This window comes from Phyllobates terribilis, unplaced genomic scaffold (genome assembly GCF_046119375.1).
Source record: "Phyllobates terribilis strain yellow unplaced genomic scaffold, ASM4611937v1 Scaffold_107__1_contigs__length_5663174, whole genome shotgun sequence".
NCBI classification, from domain to species: Eukaryota; Metazoa; Chordata; class Amphibia; order Anura; family Dendrobatidae; genus Phyllobates; species Phyllobates terribilis.
Window position 1 is genome coordinate 4240622 of NW_027362867.1, and position 21633 is coordinate 4262254.

The window sequence follows — 21633 nt, forward strand, 5'->3', positions numbered from 1 at the left end:
TTAGCTTTGGAATCCTGTGTAAGCTGTCCAGATAATCAGTGGTCCAATCCCACTAGAGATCAGTGAGTGCTTTGGCTAGGTGAGAGGCTCTGGACTGAGGTCTAAGGGGTAACGTTTCTACTTGTGGAGAGTGACACACTGGCTTTGGCATGCTAAGGTAAGGATGCTTATTCGCCATGCAATGCTCTTCTGGGAAATTTAATATGCAAATTGCCTTTTCTCACCTAGCCAAATCAGTTCTCATACTTTGCACTGACGAGGACCAACAGCCCGAAACACTGTGTCTGCAAATTGAGATTCTGATTTGGCTATTATCCTAAGTCATATTGCACAACTCGTTAAATGGTTGATTGTGACTTGTAGGATTGCTGCTTCCAATAGGTGGCGCTATAGAGTTCATGTCCTCTTTTTCTCTGAAGAGGCAATTTGCATATTAAATTTCCCAGAGGAGCATTGCACGGCGAATAAGCCTTCTTACCTTGGCATGCCAGAGCCGGTGTGTCACTCTCCACAAGGAGAAAAGTTAACCCTTAGACCTCAATCTTAACATACAAAGTACCTCTTAATGGGAATAGTCATAAAATGTGAAGCTTAATTACCTCAATTATAAGATAGATGCATCAGTGGGACAATACACTAAAATGTTTATGTGTATATTTATTTATATTTTGTTCTAGTATTGAGAAGATGTGAAAATGTAACCTTAACAAGGCTTTCATGGAGAGATTTTGCACTAGCCACTCAGTCTGCCTGATTCCAGAAATTGTCCTTGTCTTCACTTTTTAACACCAGTACAAGAATCTGGACTTGCACAGAGCCACTGAGTTGGGGCAACAGAGTAGCGGCTGGACAGTGGACCAAGCTAGCAGAAAGAAGGGTCATGTAGGGTCCTGACCAGGAGGCCAAAATCACAACTGGGAGAATGTGCAGGGATGTGGACCAGGTCAAGCAAAACTTATAACTGACATAGAAGTTAACCGCTATGCTTCCTGCCTGAACGATATCACAAGTCCCAGCAAATGACATTGGGCTATTGCTTTGTTTCCTCAATTTATTTGCAATGAAGGCACAGTGACGGCCTGTGACAGAAGCAGAAATAGAGAGAGTATATTTTGACATAGATCTTATAATGCTGTTGAGGCTTATTTAGTCAAATACCCGTTTCATCTTTAAAGCATAAGATCCATTACTTTTCTACTCAAGGACATGTCCCAAACCACATTTCGCACATTTTAACACACGCTTTTGCATTCAATCTATAACCTTTTCACACCAAATGTAATATCTCAGTGATCTTCATTTTTTTATTTTTGGTTTGTTTTATAAATAAATGTCATTTAAAGGAAATATCCACAATTTAACAAAAAAGTTGGTTTTGATGAGTCTAATGGGGTAAGTAATGGGGTAAGTAAAGTTCTGAAATACTAAATCAACTTCTAGGTATTAATGATTTGACTCAACTGTAGTTGGTTCTTTGTCTCTTCTCTAAGAATTATTAAATAAGATTCTAAGCACCAATTTTAGTTGAAAATTTTGTTATTGAAATGTTGGTAAAAGGTTGACAATGAAAGATAGACGTTTGTGCCTTATCACACAGTTTAAAGTTGAGGAAAGCAAAGAGATTCTTAACGTTTTCAAACTTCTTTTTACTTTTTTATTTTTTTATTATTTTAGTACAGTAAACTCTTGATTGGTGGAAACTTTACTTCATAGAAACCCTTATTTTTGCTTGTTTGGTTGTAAACAATAATAAACCAGAGCAGTATAAAAAATGAATGAGGCGCACTTGGTCACGTGGTACTCTGTCTGAGGAAGGCAGTATTATTGTGGCTGGTGTGCCCAACATGATGCTTAGCAATAATGGAGGTCTATGAACACACAGACTTATTAACAGAAAAACACAAATGTTTTGCTGGACAATTTCCAAACCTTCCTATTCCTAAGTTCTATAATACCAGCATAATGAGTATTGGCTTTCATAGCATTGATTACTTTTCTGATCTGACTTTTCTCCCAGTTATAATTCTCTTGTTATTCATTTCTGGCTGCAGTAAAATAACGTAACACTTTGGAAAGAAAATGCAGACAAGTAGCCCGGCACTAGATGATATGATGGCGAATATCTCCACTGCCACCATGTTTTTTCCCTTGGTGCTCAGATAAGCTGGAACAAACGTAATCCATACACTAGCAAACACCAGCATACTGAAGGTAATAAATTTGGCCTCATTAAATGTATCCGGAAGGTTCCTGGCTTGAAAGGCAACAAGAAGGCTGACGGAGGCCAAAAGTCCCATGTAGCCCAAGACACAGGAAAAAAACACGTTGGATCCTTCATTGCATTCAATGACTATGGTTCCAAGCTCAGCCATTATGTTGAACTCTTCAAAAGGAGCAGAGCTACATAACCAGACTAAGCAAAGTACTATTTGGATCACTGTACAGGAGGGGACAATGTATACCGGAATTCTCAGCCCGACAAATCTCTTTAATTGACTGCTTGGATTTGTAGCACTGAATACCAGGATGACCGTTATAGTCTTGGCCAGTATTGCCGACAGACAGAGAGAGAATATGATGCCAAACAATACTTGTTGCAGCATACAAGTAACTATATTGGGGCGTCCAATGAATACTAAAGAACATAGGAAACAAAACATTAGCGATATTAGAAGTAGATAACTTAGTTCTCGGTTGTTGGCCTTGACTATCGGTGTATTGTGCTTGATAATGAACAAGCAAAGCACAGAAAATGTGACAGCACAGCAGATGATGGAGATGCAAGCTAGTGATGAACCCAACAACTCATCGTAAGCAAGGAACTGAATGGATTTTGGAACACATTTCTCCTTAGATTGATTTGGCCATTGGTCTTCTGGACATGATAGACATTTAGTATCATCTGGAAAGTAAAAAAAATAGAAAAAATAAACTGGATTTTGATGTATTTATGTTACACATGACTTTTTAAAGAATATGCTGCCTACTGTGGATACATACTATGTGAAGATATAGCAAAACCAATTAACATTTACATGAATACTTGACTGATTCTTCACCAAACTATAACAGGTAATTGAACACTCTCAGAAACTCCAATCTGCTATCAGCATATTTTCTAGGGCAAACACAACTTTACTCTTGTACACATATTTTACTTAAAAAGTTATTCTAATGTTCTAAAATTTTAATAGTTATTTATGCAACATGAAAAATAGCAAGTTTGCAATTGAGTGGCTTTTTCTATCTGCTGTCATTCTTCTGCTACTAGAATTTTTGTTTTATATTGTTTACAGCTAGTGTTCAGCGAGCATGCTCGACACTGCTCAGTACTCGCCCGAGCATCTCACTACTCGGGATGTTCGGCGAGCACCGAGCATTTCCGGGTTACTCGGGCAGGAGCTCGGGTCTCTGGCCTTCATGTTTGGCACTCTTTACAGAGCCAAAGAACATGCAGGGATTGCCAGCCAGTCACTGTAATACCGCAGCCATGTTGGTTGTGGGCATTACAGTGATTGGCTGGCCGCACAGCGCCACCTCGAGTATTTAAAACCGGGCTCCGCCATCTTGGACACAGTTGATCCAGTTCAGACGGTGTAGGGAGAGTGCTGCTGAGCTAGGGAGAGATTTATACTGTGAAATAGGTAGTGTAGGGTCTCTAAAGCCTGAAAAATCAAACAAACAGTCCTTCTTAGGACTAATATCCATCCCAGATATCAGGCAGGCAGGCTGTATAGGAGACACAGTGGTTATACCAACAAAAACTGCATTACAGTCCTGTGTGCTGCTGCTCAAATTGCTAGACTTATCCCCAGGTCTCAGGGGCCAGGAAAAATCCTTTTTTTTTCATCTAAATCCTCTTTTTTTTTTTCCTCAGTCAGACTGTACAAATACCCGTCTTATTAACCTTTTGGTATTTCCCCCCCCCAAAAAAAAATTAAGTGTGTCTGTGAGTGTTCAGACACAAATATATCTGTTTAAAAGAGTGTGGTTTCGGCCAGATAACTAGAACTGTGGTTTTGCAGTTCCACAGTTCAATTCTCTGTATTATCCACTTTTTGCCTTTTTTCCATAAAAACACAATTTGAGTGTCTCGCTGACTGTTCAGACAAAAATATATCTATTTAAAAAAGTCTGGTAAATGCCAGGAAATTAGAACTGTGGTTTTCCTCTTCCATGGTTCAAATCTGGGTGTTATCCACCTTTTTGCCTTTTTTTCCATAAAAAAAACAGTTTGAGTTGTCTCGCTGACTGTTCAGACACAGATATATCTGTTTAATAGATTCTGGTGTAGGCCAGAGAAATAGAATTGTGGTTTTCCTCTTCCACGGTTCAAATCTGGGTGTTATCCACCATTTTGCCTTTTTTACATAAAAAAACAGTTTGAGTTGTCTCGCTGACTGTTCAGATACAAATATATCTGTTTAAAAGATTCTGGTGTATGCCAGAGAAATAGAACTGTGGTTTTCCTCTTCCACGGTTCAAATCTTGGTGTAATCCACCTTTTTGACTTTTTTACATAAAAAATAACAGTTTGAGTGTCTCGCTGACTGTTCAGACACAAATATATCTGTTTAAAAGATTCTGGTGTAGTCCAGAGAAATAGAACTGTGGTTTTCCTCTTCCACGGTTCAAATCTGGGTGTAATCCACCTTTTTGCCTTTTTTACATTAAAAAAAACAGTTTCAGTGTCTCACTGACTGTTTAGACACAAATATATCTGTTTAAAAGATTCTGGTGTAGGCCAGAGAAATAGAACTGTGGTTTTCCTCTTCCACGGTTCAAATCTGGGTGCAATCCACCTTTTTGCCTTTTTTACATAAAAAAAAAACAGTTTGAGTGTCTCGCTGACTGTTCAGACGCAAATATATCTGTTTAAAAGATTCTGGTGTAGGCCAGAGAATAAGAACTGTGGTTTTCCTCTTCCACGGTTCAAATCTGGGTGTAATCCTCCTTTTTGCCTTTTTTACATAAAAAAAAACAGTTTCAGTGTCTCGCTGACTGTTCAGACACAAATATATCTGTTTAAAAGATTCTGGTGTAGGCCAGAGAAATAGAACTGTGGTTTCCCTCTTCCTCGGTTCAAATCTGGGTGTAATCCACCTTTTTGCCTTTTTTACATAAAAAAAAACAGTTTCAGTGTCTCGCTGACTGTTCAGACACAAATATATCTGTTTAAAAGATTCTGGTGTAGACCAGAGAAATAGAACTGTGGTTTTCCCCTTCCACGGTTCTAATCTCCTTTTTATTACCCTTTTGCCATTGATAGTGCTAGTGTAAGCTATTTTACTTCATTTACAATGGGCAAGGCACATGGCAAGGAATGTGGAACAGGACGTTCAGGTGATGGTGCATGCAGAAGATGGGGCCATGGCCAAGGTGAAAATGTGCCACAACCAACAGCCACATCTTCTTGCTTCCAGTTCTTGACCGAATTACTGGGGAAGCACACAACAACACCACTATTTCCAACTGATCAGTGTGAACAGGTTATTAATTGGATAGCAGATAAAACTTCCAGTCACCTAGGCACCACCACCTCCGGTCTGTCTTCCACACGGTCAAGTCTTAGAAGCCGTGAGTCTAGACTGCATGCTCCTCTTCACCCTGATGCTCCTTCCTCCCACCATGCCGAATGTCGTCAGAAAGAAACTGATCCCACAGTTGGATACTCTGAAGAGCTGTTCACTGGTCCATTTCCATATTTGTGATCCTCGCCTGTTCCGCTTGAAGTGGTGGAAGAGGAGATCCCATGGTCAAATATTTGAACATCCACGGCCACAGGAAGGCGACGCAGGCAATTTGTTACAAGAGGTGGACGATGACAAGACATAATTGCCACGAAGTGAGGAGGAGGATCGTGGTGCGGAAGTGGAAGAGGAGGAGGTGGTGGATGATCTAGTAACTGACCCAATGTGGCAGGGGGACACGCAGAGCGAGGCCAGCAGCACACATATGGAGGGAGGCAGAGTACCCCAACAGGCAGGAAGAAGCAGTGTGGTAGCCGCAAACAGAAGGCGGGCAACCGTTCCCCGTAACACCAACATGAGGGACATTGCCAGTACAACCGGTAGGTCTTCCAGAGTCTGGAATTTTTTTAAAGAATCTGCTGATAACCCCAAAAAGGCCATTTGTACCACCTGCCAGGCCAGCATCAGCAGGGATGACAAAACTACCAGCCTGACCACCACCAGCATGATCAGGCACATGTCAGCAAAGCACCCGACTTTGTGGGGCGAACCCCAGGGTCCATGACCAGTGTCAGCAGGTGTCACCAATGCTTCTTCCGCTGTTGTGCATGTAAGAGAACCCCCTGTTGTGCGTGCAAGGCAATTACCTGTCCATACTGCATGCAAAGGTGCCCCCTCCTCTCAGTCTTCACTTGTTATGGCAGCTTCTCAAGAAACAGCATCAACGTCCACATCCACGTCCTACCGCAGCGTTCAATTGTCCATATCCCAGACCTTTGAACGTGTGCGCAAATTTGAAGCCAACGCCCCAAAGGCCACAGTCCTAAATTTGCACATTTCACGACTGCTTGCGTTGGAAATGCTGCCTTTTAGGCTGGTGGAGACGGAATCCTTCCGTAACCTTATGGCGGTGGCCGTCCCTCTGTACTCGGTCCCCAGCCGACACTATTTTACCTGGTGTGCCATCCCCTCACTGCGCAAGCACGTGTCCCAAAATATCTGCCGTGCCCTAAGCAACGCAGTTACTGGGAGAGTCCATCTGACAACGGACATGTGGACAAGTGCTTGTTGCCAGGGACGGTACATCGCCTTGACGGCACACTGGGTAAATATAGTGGAAGCCGGGACCCAGTTGGACCTTGGGACAGAACACATCCTCCCCACACCGAGGGTTGCGGGCCCTATGTCAGTCAGAGTTGCCCCCACAGTGTTCAGCTCCTGCACATCATCCTCCTCCTCCTCCTCATGATCAGCCTCCATCTCAGATATCAGCACATCAGTTACAAGCTGGAAGCACTGCAGTAATGCCTCAGCCAAGCAGCAACAGGCTGTGCTGAAACTCATAAGCTTAGGTGATAAACCTCACACTGCTTGTGAGTTGTGGACAGCTGTGAAAGAGCAGGCAGATCTGTGGCTGAGACCGCTGAACCTAAATCCAGGCATGGTCGTGTGTGACAATGGCCATAACCTGGTGGTGGCTCTGAGGCGAGGCGAGATCACACACGTACCATGCCTGGCTCATGTGCTTAACCTCGTGGTTCAGCGGTTTCTTAAATCGTACCCTGAGTTGCCAGTTCTGCTCGTCAAAGTAATCCGCCTGTCAGCTCATTTTCAGAAGTCGGCTACAGCTTCAGCCGCCCTTGCTGTGTTGCAGCAGCGTTTGCAGCTTCCGGCACACCGACTGGTGTGTGATGTCCCCACATTTTGGAACTCTATCCTCCTCATGTTGCAAATGATTTGTGAGCAGAAGAAAGCAGTTGTGGAGTACCAGCTGCAACAAGGCCATTGATATTCAGGTCACACTCCACACATAAGACCTCTGGAATGGATCTGGATGTCTGACATACAGTGGTGGCCAAAAGTATTGGCACTCCTGCAATTCTGTCAGATAATACTCAGTTTCTTCCTGAAAATGATTGCAATCACAAATTCTTTGGTATTATTATCTTCATTTAATTTGCTTGCAAGGAAAAAACACAAAAGAGAATGAAGCAAAAATCAAATCATTGATCATTTCACACAAAACTTCAAAAATGGGCCAGACAAAAGTATTGGCACCCTCAGTCTAATACTTGGTTGCACAACCTTTAGCCAAAATAACTGCGAACAACCGCTTCCGGTAACCATCAATGAGTTTCTTACAATGCTCTGCTGGAATTGCAGACCATTCTTCTTTGGCAAACTGCTCCAGGTCCCTGATATTTGAAGGGTGCCTTCTCCAAACTGCCATTTTGAGATCTCTCCACAGGTGTTCTATGGTATTCAGGTCTGGACTCATTGCTGGCCACCTTAGAAGTCTCCAGTGCTTTCTCTCAAACCATTTTATAGTGCTTTTGGAAGTGTGTTTTGGGTCATTGTCCTGCTGGAAGACCCATGACCTCTGAGGGAGACCCAGCTTTCTCACACTGGGCCCTACATTATGCTGCAAAATTTGTTGGTAGCTTCAGACTTCATAATGCCGTGCACATGGTCAAGCAGTCCAGTGCCAGAGTCAGCAAAGTAACCCCAAAACATCAGGGAACCACTGCCATGTTTGACTGTAGGGACCGTGTTCTTTTCTTTGAATGCCTCTTTTTTTTTCTGTACACTCTATGTTGATGCTTTTTCCCAAAAAGCTCTACTTTTGTCTCATCTGATCAGAGAACATTCTTCCAAAACGTTTTAGGCTTTCTCAGGTAAGTTTTGGCAAACTCCAGTCTGGCTTTTTGATGTCTCGGGGTAAGAAGTGGGGTCTTCCTGGGTATCCTACCATACAGTCCCTTTTCATTCAGACGCCGACCGATAGTACGGGTTGACACTGTTGTACCCTCGGACTGCAGGGCAGCTTGAACTTGTTTGGATGTTAGCCGAGGTTCTTTATCCACCATCCGCACAATCTTGCGTTGAAATCTCTCGTCAATTTTTCTTTTCCGTCCACATCTAGGGAGGTTAGCCACAGTGCCATGGGCTTTAAACTTCTTGATGACACTGCGCACGGAAGACACAGGAACATTCAGGTCTTTGGAGATGGACTTGTAGCCTTGAGATTTCTCATGCTTCCTCACAATTTGGTTTCTCAAGTCCTCAGACAGTTCTTTGGTCTTCTTTCTTTTCTCCATGCTCAATGTGGTACACACAAGGACACAGGACAGAGGTTGAGTCAACTTTAATCCATGTTAACTGGCTGCAAGTGTGATTTAGTTATTGCCAACACCTGTTAGGTGCCACATGTAAGTTACAGGTGCTGTTAATTACATGAATTAGAGAAGCATCACATGAATTCTCAAACAATGCCAATACTTTTGTCCACCCCCTTTTTTAGGTTTGGTGTGGAATTGTATCCAATTTGGCTTTAGGACAATTCTTTTTTTGTGTTTTTTTCATTGAAGACAAATTAAATGAAGATAATAATACCAAAGAATTTGTGATTGCAATCATTTTCAGGAAGAAACTGAGTAATATCTGACAGAATTGCAGGGGTGCCAATACTTTTGGCCACCACTGTATGTACCATCCTGACAAACTTTGGGGAGTCCACCAAGATGGTGAGTGGCGATGACGCCATCATTAGCGTCAGCATCCCACTTGTCTGTCTTTTGCAATGCTGTCTGCAGAGAATTAAAGAGGAGGCATTGCAGCCAGAGTAAGATGAGATGGATGAAGAAGCCTTAGTGGTCGATTACACACAGCCCAGCCTCATCTCATCCTAACATGCACTGGGGGACAATGAGAGAGAGGAGGAGGAGGAGGAAGAGCAGGAGTTGGTATCATGCACTGTAGACGGTAGTACCTGTACAACTGTCATACCGTCAGTTCAGCGTGGGTAGCCTGAGAACAGGGGGGCAGAGGAGAAGGAGGAGAGCATGGTCAGTCGTCATCTTGGTGAGGACACGGAAGTCTTGCCCGTTACCAGTCTGGAACGCATGGCTGACTTTATGTTACGCTGCCTTAACCGTGACCCTCGCATTGTCAAAATGTTGTGTGATAGTCATTACTGGTTGGTGACACTTTTAGACCCCCTCTACAAGGAGAACTTTCACTCTCTTATTCCTGAGGTGGGGAAGTCTATAAAAATGGGACAGTACCAGAAGGCCCTTGCTGCAGAACTGTTAAAAAAATTCGCATCTGAACACGCTAGCTGCAAAGGTCACAGTTTGTTGCCCAACCAAGGCATACAGGTGAGAGAGACGCAAATCCAATCCAGCAGAGCCAGGGGAGCATTCTCAACGTTCTGGGACAGTTTTCTGAGACCCGCCCAGCTTACAGACCCTGAGGCGTGGGGTACTCTCACAAGAAGTGGAAATTTCAAAAGATGGTGAGGGAGTACCTTGCCGACCGTACCAGCATCCTCCGTGATTCCTCTGTGCCTTTTAATTATTGGGTATCCAAGCTGGACACTAGAGATGAGCGGTGTTCGACTCGAACTGTTCGCCAATCTCAAATTCGATCTGTTTTGGGCGGTGTTCGAGCCGTTCGGTGAACACGAACGATTTGAAAAAAATCCGGCTGTTCAAGGTTATGTTTGATAACTGTTCGTGCACCAAAATCATAACTGGATTTTTTCTCAGTAATGCTGAAAATGTATGTTAATACACAGTTTGAGTGTACAGCGGGGCAGGGGGAGGGGCAGGGGATGGATCTCTGCATAAATAATGAAGATCTCCATTTTTTTTTCTCTTTCCCGCATTTACAGTGGGGAGGTGCAATCTGTCAGCCTATCAGCAGCAGCACACATGGAGCGAACTGCTTTTTTTCACACAAGCAAGGGTATGTGTCATTGGCAGTGTATGTCACATGTCCTTGCCCTATAAGACCCAGCCATTTTCCACGTAGCCACCATTTTCTCACTGCTGCAGCTGCGTGTTAGACAGCACCCCTGTTGCTGTGTGCACTATACTTTGAGTGTTCATTTCTAGACAATTTTCGCACAAATCTACAAATAGCTTGGGAGTAGGGAATAGTTGTGATTGCAGTCCTTTTGAGGACTAGGTTACATCATTTCCTACAACTTTTATCAGGCAGATCTGAGCTCTTAAATAGATAGATTGGGAGTAGGGACTAATTGTAATTGCAGTCGTTTTCAGTACTAGGTTACAGCATTTCATAGGACTTTTTGCCAGGCAGGTCTGTGACAGTGCTGTGCAAGTTTTTTTCACAGCATTTGGCTAAATCTAGCAAAGCAAATCCTTTTTGGCCTCTTGCAGTGCGTGTTAGTCAGTGGAGTAGCCTATCTGTGTTGCAAGCTACATCACCTGTGTAAAGAATACTAATTTTTTTACTGCACCTAGCCAAGTAAAACCTTTTGGGCATAGCATCATTCTATTAGTTCATCTATACTAACCTTCACCAGGTTGCAAATTCAAAATAATTTTTATCTGCATCTAGCTCTGAAAAAAAAATTGGGCTTGTAGCAGTGTTTGGGACTTGTTCTATTAGTCCATCTATACTAACCTCCACCAGGTTGCAAATTAAAAATAATTTTTATCTGCATCTAGCTCTGAAAAAAAAAAGTTGGGCTTGTAGCAGTGTGTGGGACTTGTTCTATTAGTCAATATATACTAACCTCAAACAGGTTGCAAATTCAAAATAATTTTTATCTGCATCTAGCTCTGAAACAAAATTTGGGCTTGTAGAAGTGTTTGGGACTTGTTCAATTAGTCCATCTATAATAACCTCCACCAGGTTGCAAATTAAAAATAATTTTTATCTGCATCTAGCTCTGAAAAAAAAAGTTGGGCTTGTAGCAGTGTGTGGGACTTGTTCTATTAGTCAATCTATACTAACCTCAAACAGGTTGCAAATTCAAAATAATTTTTATCTGCATCTAGCTCTGAAAAAAAATTTGGGCTAATTTTTATCTGCAACTAGCTCTGAAAAAAAATTTGGGCTTGTAGCAGTGTGTGGGACTTGTTCTATTAGTCCATCTATACTAACCTCCACCAGGTTGCAAATTAAAAATAATTTTTATCTGTATCTAGCTCTGAAAAAAAATTTGGGCTTGTAGCAGTATGTGGGACTTGTTCTATTAGTCCATCTATACTAACCTCCACCAGTTTGCAAATTAAAAATAATTTTTATCTGCATCTAGCTCTGAAAAAAAAATTTGGGCTTGTAGCAGTGTGTTGGACTTGTTCTATTAGTCCATCTATACTTACCTCCACCAGGTTGCAAATTAAAAATAATTTTTATCTGCATCTAGCTCTGAAAAAAAATTTGGGCTTGTAGCAGTGTGTGGGACTTGTTCTATTAGTCCATCTATACTAACCTCCACCAAGTTGCAAATTAAAAATATTTTTTCTCTGCATTTAGCTCTGAAATATTTTTTTGGGCTTGTAGCAGTGTGTGGGACTTGTTCTATTAGTCCATCTATACTAAGCTCACCACCTGTGTATGTAATTAAATTGTTTTACTGCATCTAACCCAGCCAATACTTTTGGGCTAATACCACAGTTTGGCCACTCAGCTCTGCTCGGTTCCCATCCACTGTTTTTTGTGCAAACAACTCCAGAGTTGTCAATTAGTTTACCACCAAAATGAGTGGACAAAGGCCTGCTGATGGTGGAAAGGGGAATAGGCGTGTTGGGAAGGGGAAAAAAGGTTGTGTCCATGGGATAGGTGTTAAAGCAACAGTAACATTTGCAGAAGAAAGACCATCTTCCAGCCAAACTAAGATGTCTACTTGTTTTAGCGGACAATGTGATAAGATCCCTTTCTTACGGCCACGCCAATCGCTACAAATTCCAGATGAGGCACAAAAACAGCAGGTGCTTCAACGGATATCAAGTGCTCCTTTAAGTGGGCTCTCCTCCACCTCAACTTCAACATCACAAATACTCTAGTCCTCAGAGGTGTCACCCCAATCGCACTTGCTTCCTCACAGCTCCCAAGTCTCCAGCTGCCTGTCTGAGTATGGGGTAGAACAGATGGTTGAGTCTGCAGAGCTGTTTACTCATACTATAGCCTGGGAATCAGAGGTCGGCTCCAGAGCTTCTGTGAATCCAGACGAGGAAATGATCTGCACTGATGCCCAGAATCTTTATGAGTTGGATCCAGGACCAGACGCAGAAGGTTCTGACCATAATGTAGACCCTCGTTCCCAAACTGTAACTCCTGTTGGTGGAGACAATGAGGAAGACAATGATGAGACTCAAATACCTGATTGGAGCGACAACTTGAGTCTTTTGTCAGGGCAGGAAGAGGTTGGCTCTGAGGACGACAGGTGTGATAACACACAGGGTGATGATGACGAGGTTGGAGATCCCACTTACTGTCAACCCACAGTCAGCCAGTCGATGAGGTCAGCATAGGAGGTGGAGAGGAGGATGCTAGTGACGACGAGGTCAGGTTGCGCCTTCATGGACAGAGACATAGTACTTAAAGCACATCAACAACTGCATTCTCAATCACAACTCTGCCTCTGACCACAAGTCGTGGTGGCTCTTCAGGTCGCATGGGTGCTAAGCCTTGCATAGCCTGGGCATTTTTTCAGATCGATATGGATGACCCAACTCGTGTTATCTGTAACATTTGTCAGCAAAAGCTAAGTAGAAGCCAAAAAATACATAGTTTGAGTACTTCATGCATGAACTGGCACATGGATATGAAGCATAAGTTGCAGTGGGAAGCTCACTGTGCTACAATGCGGCCTAGCCGGCCGGGCCAACCACCGTCTGCCACATCTTGTGCATCCGCGGCCTCTTCATCTTCTGTGACTCGGGGGACAGCAGTCACACCTGTTTTGGGATGCAGACCTGCCACCTCTTTACCCGCAACAGCCAGCGTGATTGGCAGGTCATCATTTTCTTTGGAGGTGCAAACACCAGCTGGTGTTGAGCACTCTCCGACATCGATAGCACCACCTTTGGATCAAGGCAACCTAACATGTCCGCCTGCATCTTCTTCACAGACCGGCAGTTTGCCGGGGACACCCTTCTCAACCCCATCTAAGCACAACAGCCAGCCCTCGGTCCCTCAGATGGGGACAAGTAAAATACCATTACCTCCTATCCATGAGAAAGCTAAGAGGTTGAATTTCAAAAGCTGCAAGCACTTGGCTACAGAAATGCTGCCTTTCCGCCTGGTGGACACAGAGGATTTTTGAGACCTTATGTCCGTCGCAGTGCCCCAGTACCAGATGCCCAGTCGGCACTACTTCTCAAAGAAAGGTGTGCCTGAACTCCACCAGCATGTCGCACACAACATCACCGCTTCTTTGAGAAACTCTGTGTGTGACAGGGTGCATTTCACCACAGACACTTGGACGTGTAGGCATGGACAGGGGCGTTACATGTCGCTGACTGGGCACTGGATAACTATGGTGACAGCAGGACAAGGGGCTGCTGTCCAAGTCTTGCCATCCCCACGAGTTGTGGGTCAATCCTCTTTATCTCAAAGTTCCTCCACTGCTTCTGCCTCCTCAACCTCCTCTCAGTCCTCCACCTGCACCCAAAGCCTGTCTGGTCATGCCACAAGCTTTCTAACTGCGCAGAAGGGATCCTGCACACCTCCTTACTATCCTGGCAACAGGGCTCAACGTCATCAGGTGTTTTTTTCTTTGAAATGTCTGGGAAATGTAAGTCACACAGCTGAGGAGTTGTGGTCAGCTCTGGAGAACAAGTTTCATGAATGGTTGTCTCCACTGGACCTGAAACCAGGGAAGGCCGTGTGTGACAATGCTGCAAACCTCGGTGTGGCCCTTCACCGGGGCAATATCACACACGTGCCTTGTATGGCTCACGTGTTGAACCTGGTTGTCCAGCAATTTTTAGGCCACTATCCTGGACTAGATGGCCTTCTGCAGAGGGCACGGTCGCTGTGTGCTCACTTCCGCCATTCGCATCCCGCAGCTCAGTGACTTACATCTCTACAGAAGTCGTTGGGCCTGCCACTTCACCGGCTAAAATGCGATGTGCCTACCCGGTGGAATTCAACTCTGCACATGTTGCAGCGACTGCGGCAGCACTGACAAGCCCTGGTGCAATATGTTCTGATGTATAGCCTGGGCCAATGAGATCCTGAGGTGGGGCAAATCACGCTGGAGGAGTGGTCTCAGATCAGGGACCTATGCACCCTTCTGCACAGTTTTGAAATGACGATGAAGATGTTTAGTGCTGACTATGCCATTATCAGCATGACTATTCCGGTGATTTACATGCTGGAGCACATGTTAAACAGAATTCGGAGTCAGGTGGTGGCACAAGAGGAGGTGGAGGAAGTAGAGGAGGAGGAGTTGTATGCGGAAGGGCTAACATCTGCAATGTCCAGACGGTCGGCAGCACCAAGGCGGCAGGCATGTGAGGGTGGGGGAGATGGTTTTACCAGGGCGCATGGTAGCATCCAAACTAGTGAGGAAGGTGCCGGAGCCCAGGAAGAAGTGGAGGACGAACTGATGGAAGACTCATCAGATGAGGGAGACCTTGATCACATTTCTGTTGTGCGAGGTTGGGGGGAGAGGGCAGAGGAAGGAAGCATGATTGTTACCTTGCCACCAACACAACAGGGACTTGGTGCTCCTGGATGCGCAAGACACATGAGTGCCTTCATGCTGCCCTACCTGCAACATGACCCTCAAATTGTGAGAATTAGAAATAATCCTGACTACTGGGTTGCCACACTGCTAGATCCCCAGTACAAAAGTAAATTTGCAGAAATCATTCCTGCCATAGAAAGAGATGCACGCATGCAGGAGTATCAGCTGAGACTGTTGCAGAATCTTACATGTGCTTTTCCCCAAAACACTAGTGGTGCACGTAGTGAATCTCACAGTTCCAACTTGAAAACCTTGGGACCGTCGAGTGTTCAGCATTCAAAACGTAACAGAAACACAGTATCTGCTGGTAACATCAATTTTGCAGAATCATTTCACCACTTTTTTAGCACATCCTTTGCAAGGCCACAGGAGACAAGAAGTCTGACACATAGTCAACGCCTAGAGACGATGGTACAGGAGTATCTCCAAGTAAACATTGAAGACATGACTGTGTCACTGGACCCTTGGTCTTTTTGGGCTTCCAATCTGGATAAATGGCCGGAGCTCGCCACTTACGCCTTGGAGATCTTGTCATGCCCTGCAGCCAGCGTTCTGTCTGAACGTGTGTTCAGTGCTGCTCGTGGTGTGCTGACAGATAAGCGCACGTGGCTCTCCACTGATAATGTAGACAGACTCACGTTCATAAAAATGAACAAATCATGGATCCGAAAGGACTTTTCTACCCCTGTGTCATCCTGGGGAGAGCAAAAGCTTGATGATTTGTTAAAATCACCTCACCAATCGTTTTAAGCTTTCAAATTACTAATCATGTTTATCTGTATCTTGGCTGGAAAATAATTTTGGCCTTGTAGCACTGTGCAATACTGATTCTCTTAGGCCATCTATAATAAACTCCACCAAATTTCAAATTACTAATCATGTTTATCTGTATCTTGGCTGGAAAATAATTTAGGCCTTGCAGCAGTGTGCAGTACTGATTCTATTAGGCCATCTATACTAAACTCCACCAGATTTAAAATTGCTAATCATATTTATCTGTATCTTGGCTGGAAAATAATTTGGGCCGTATAGCAGTTTGCAGTACTGATTCTATTAGGCCATCTATACTAAGCTCCACCCGATTTAAAATTACACTGGTCAACTTAATTTTTCTGTCAAAAGGTTTTAAAACATATTTTAAGTCAATTTTGGCTGCTGATTACTAATACGAACTCCGTTTTTGGCTATCACATCAGGATTTCGAGATATTTTTGATGGAAATTACTTTTATCAAATTTTTTTTGATAAAAAACTCATGATTTTCGTTACTACATTTTGTATATTTTTAATCAAGGAATAACAAAAAATACAAAGTCTGTGTACAGCAAATCAAATATACTTACAAAATTAAACTACAAAATATAAAAACACATATACAGTTATATGAAAAAGTTTGGGCACCCCTATTAATCTTAAGCTTAATGTTTCATAAAAATTGGTGTTTTTGCGACAGCTATTTCAGTTTGATATATGTAATAACTGTTGGACACAGTAATGTTTCTGCCTTGAAATGAGGTTTATTGTACTAACAGAAAATGTGCAATCTGCATTCAAACAAAATTTGACAGGTGCATAAGTATGGGCACCTCACCAGAAAAGTGACATTAATATTTAGTATATCCTCCTTTTGAAAAAATAACAGCCTCTAGTCGCTTCCTGTAGCTTTTAATGATTTCCCGGATCCTGGATGAAGGTATTTTTGACCATTCCTCTTTACAAAACAATTCCAGTTCAGTTAAGTTTGATGGTCGCCGAGCATGGACAGCCCTCTTCAAATGATCCCACAGATGTTCAATGATATTCAGGTCTGGGGACTGGGATGGCCATTCCAGAACATTGTAATTGTTCCTCTGCATGAATGCCTGAGTAGATTTGGAGCGGTGTTTTGGATCATTGCCTTGCTGAAAGATCCATCCCCTGCGTAACTTCAACTTTGTCACTGATTCTTGAACATTATTGTCAAGAATCTGCTGATACTGAGTGGAATCCATGTGTCCCTCAACTTTAACAAGATTCCCAGTGCCGGCATTGGCCACACAGCCCCAAAGCATGATGGAACCTCCACCAAATTTTACTGTGGGTAGCAAGTGTTTTTCTTGGAATGCTGTGTTTTTTGCCGCCATGCATAACGCCTTTTTGTATGACCAAACAACTCAATCTTGGTTTCATCAGTCCACAGGACCTTCTTCTAAAGAGAAATTGGCTTCTCCAAATGTGCTTTTGCATACCTCAGCCGACTCTGTTTGTGGCGTGCTTGCAGAAACGGCTTCTTTCGCATCACTCTCCCATACAGCTTCTCCTTGTGCAAAGTGCGTTGTATAGTTGACCAATGCACAGTGACACCATCTGCAGCAAGTTGATGCTGCAGCTCTCTGGAGGTGGTCTGAGGATTGTCCTTGACTGATCTCACCATTCTTCTTCTCTGCCTTTCTGATGTTTTTCTTGGCCTGCCACTTCAGACCTTAACAAGAACTGTCCATGTGTTCTTCCATTTCCTTACTATGTTCCTCACAGTGGAAACTGACAGGTTAAATCTCTGAGACAGCTTTTTGAATCCTTCCCCTGAACAACTATGTTGAATAATCTTTGTTTTCAGATCATTTGACAGTTGTTTTGAGGAGCCCATGATGCCACTCTTCAGAGGAGATTTAAACAGGAGAACAACTTGCAAGTGGCCACTTTAAGTAGCTTTTCTCATGATTGCATACACCTGGCTGTGAAGTTCAAAGCTCAATGAGGTTACAAAACCAAAAAAAGTGCTTTAGTAAGTCAGTAAAAAGTAGGTAGGAGTATTTAAAACAAGAAAATGATAAGGGTGCCCATACTTATGCACCTGTCAAATTTTGTTTGAATGCAAATTGCACATTTTCTGTTAGTACAATAAACCTCATTTCAAGGCAGAAACATTACTGTGTCCAACAGTTATTACATACATCAAACTGAAATAGCTGTTGCAAAAACACCAATTTTTATAAAACATTAAGCTTAAGATTAATAGGGGTGCCCAAACTTTTTCATATAACTGTATATGGCACACAGATGAATGGCAAATGGCAGTTATTTGAACTTTCTTTTCTTGGCTGATCTGTGATGTACAGCTTCTGGGTTGTCTCTCATCAAGCTCCAGCAATAGTCAGCCATCATATGTGAGTCCCACCGGACTTGATACCATTCTTCCATTGTTTTAATGTCCTGATGAAAATGCTCCCCTTGTTCCTCGCTCACATCCCCAAGGTTCTCTGGAAAAAAGTCCAAATGGCTGTGTAAATAGTGAATCTTGATACTCATCCAAGATATTGCAGACTCATTAGTAGCTCTTCCACAATCTCCTCATAGTTGTCTGCTTTCTTATTCCCTAGAAAATTCTGCACCATATTACAAAATGCATTCCAAGCTTTTTCTTCTGTCTCATTCATTGATGTGATAAAGTTTGGGTCTCTCATAAGTGTTCTTATTTGAGGTACATCAAATATTCCAGCCTTTTTCTTCTCTTCACTAAGACCAGGAAAAGTTGAACATATATAGTTAACGCATTCTCCACTGTGATTGAGAGCTTTGACGAACTGCTTCATCAATCCAAGTTTTATGTGCAAGGGAGGAAAGACAATGTTCTTCCTGTCCACTAGAGGATCATGAATGACATTCTTATCGCCAGATGCCAAACTCTGTCGCTGAGGCCATTCAGTTTTCACCCAATGTTCTGCTGTAGCTCTACTGTCCCAGTAGCACAGAAAACAAGGGTGTTTGAAAACTGTCTTTTTACTTTCTTATCATAACAAATGGGAATTATGCATGTTCAAAGAAAAAAAAGATATTCTCACATTTATTGGGAGGCTAAATGAAAACTAAATTTACCTTAGTGAACCGTATAAACCGGCACTTTTCATACACTACTTATATTTTTCTTGGAATTATTGAAAATGGGCTATATACCTATAGCGCAAAAATGTGATGTGACAGAGAAATTATAAGATCAGATTTGAATTCAGCACCCTCAAATTAGTCTAAAACTGTTCTTAAAATCCAAGCCAGAAATTTTTTTTTTTGTACACCAATGTTATTAATAATCATGTTTATCTGTATCTTGCCTGTAAAATAATTTTGGCCTTGTAGCAGTTTGCAGTACTGATTCTATTAGGTCATCTATACTAAGCGCCACCAGATTTCAAATTATTACTAATCATGTTTATCTGTATCTTGCCTGTAAAATAATTTTGGCCTTGTAGCAGTTTGTAGTACTGATTCTATTAGGCCATCTATACTAAGCTCCACCAGATTTCAAATTATTACTAATCATGTTTATCTCTATCTTGCCTGTACAATAATTTTGGCCTTGTAGCAGTTTGCAGTACTGATTATATTAGGCCATCTATACTAAGCTCCACCAGCTTTCAAATTAATAATAATTTTTAGCTGCATCTAGCCCGGAAAATAATTTTGGGGCTCCTAGATGCGCAAGACACATGAGTGCCTTCTTGCTGACTATCTGCAACATGACCCTCAGATTGTCAGAATTCGAAATAATCCTGACTACTGGGTTGCCACACTCTTAGATCCCCCAAACTCTTTGATCAACCTTTTCATTTTAATAAAGACCAAAAAAATGGTCATTTTTGAATTTATAAGCATTAGCAGGTTATTAGAAACTAGTATTGAGCCACCCCCGTAGTGTTCGAGTTCGGTTCGGTTCGTCGAACACCCGTGTGTTCGCCGAACTGTTCGTCGAACTGTTCGTCGAACACCTTCGAACACCGTTAAAACCAATGGCAGGCAAACAAAAACACATAGAAACACATAGAAAACACCTTCAAAGGTGTCCAAAATCTGACAAACTGCTCAGAAGACACAACTAACACATGGAAAAGTGACAAGTACATATAGTCATGCAAAAAGAAAAGAGGTGGAGGAGTAAAAGGAGGGGGAGACACAAATATAGGCATGTCATGCCCTTCTAAAATCCAAAAAGTGAGAAGCCGACACGTTCAGTCCGCTCCTGCCCGTGCCACCTCCGTGTCGCCGGGTTTGTGCCAGAGCCGCGGTGAACCCTGACGGCGAGCCCCCCTCTCCCAATACTGGTGCCTGTCCGCTGGTGGGTCGAGCGAGCCCCCCTGTGGTGGAGGCAGCTCTAAGCTTTTTAATTTAAATTGTCTCTCTAATTTGAATGAATACACTTTAAATCCATTTACAAGGATCTATTGGAGGGCAAGTCTCATGCCAGCAGCCGCGTAATTCCAGCTCCAGTAGCGTCCACTAAAGCTGCTGCAGTTAAAAAGCTTTTATAAGGATCGAGCTCGGCTGTCCACCGCAAGGCATCCTACTGCCAGTCCCAGCCCCTATGCCTTGGGGTGCCTCCTGATGCTCTTCACTGAGTATCCCGTGGTCCCGAAGCATTTCCTTTGAAAAAATTAAGTGTCCAAACTACAGGCGGTGTAGCTTGCTTAACAGCCGGGATAATCCGCTGACTAGCAGACACTGCTACTAGGCACAAAGTATTTCCTGGGCTAGATGCAGTTAAAAATTTGTAATTAGATACTCTCGTTGGATGCTGAGAAAGCATTCCATAGAGTCTCCTGGCACGCCATATATGATTCTCTTAAAAAGCTTGGGGTAGGGGTCTAGGGGACCCTTTTATAGCCAAAATCACGGCCCTGTATCACAATACGTCACCTAGGCTGAAGATAAATGGAACTGTAGAACCCTGAGGGCTCGGTTGCTACAGAGGTATTGCACCTTACCCAGAGGTGTGATATCTCACTCTCAGGTAAGGATGGAGTGTGGATCAGGACCCGACACCTGCATGCATTACACCACATTGCCGTGGGGCAGGGCGACCAATATGCCTCTGAGATGGGCACGACAGTCCCTGTCCCTGGCTGGAGTGGGGGGAGGGAACACTGAGGAAGGGGAACCCTGTAGTGCAGGAGCAGGGAGGAAGCAGTTCCTGGGTGCATTGAGAAGGGAGTATAAAAGGTGGGCACCATCTTAGTTCAGTGCAGAGAAGTCTGAGCAGAAGTGGCAGGGAGCAGGGGCTCTGCATGAGCTCTGCTCCGGAGGCAGGCCTAGTAACAGAGGCCCAGGCCTGGAAGAGGGAGAAGGAAGGAAGAGGAGCGGAGAAGGCTCCAGGAATGAGGAATGAAGGGATCCCAGGGGTGCGGACGGGCGAGTCGCCACCGCACGCCCGAATCCAACTGCGTGGAGGGGTCAGGCCAAAGGGGGAGACCGGTCCCCAAAACTAGTGGAGGCAGGAAACGACCCTCAGCTAGAAACCGGAGGCTGTGACATTTTATGTGGCGCAGCCCCTCGCTACACCCGCTAGGAAGGCACCACATAGGGTCAGGGAAACTGGCGCCAAGTTTACCAAGAGGAGGCCCGAGGCAGCCGGACAGAAGGGTTGGTAAGAAAGGCCAGACAAAGGACACACAAAGGGGGTCCTGT

At 43.5% G+C, this 21633-nt stretch overlaps 1 protein-coding gene across 1 annotated transcript in view; it reads right to left on the reverse strand.

The window, feature by feature from the left end:
• Window positions 1–1988: 1988 nt before the first annotated feature.
• LOC141198867 (extracellular calcium-sensing receptor-like) overlaps window positions 1989–21633 on the reverse strand; it is a 289207-nt gene continuing 269562 nt past the window's right edge. The window contains exon 5 of the mRNA XM_073663168.1: window positions 1989–2902. Coding sequence (XP_073519269.1) covers window positions 1989–2902 — 914 coding nt within the window. The remainder of the gene's footprint in view (window positions 2903–21633) is intronic.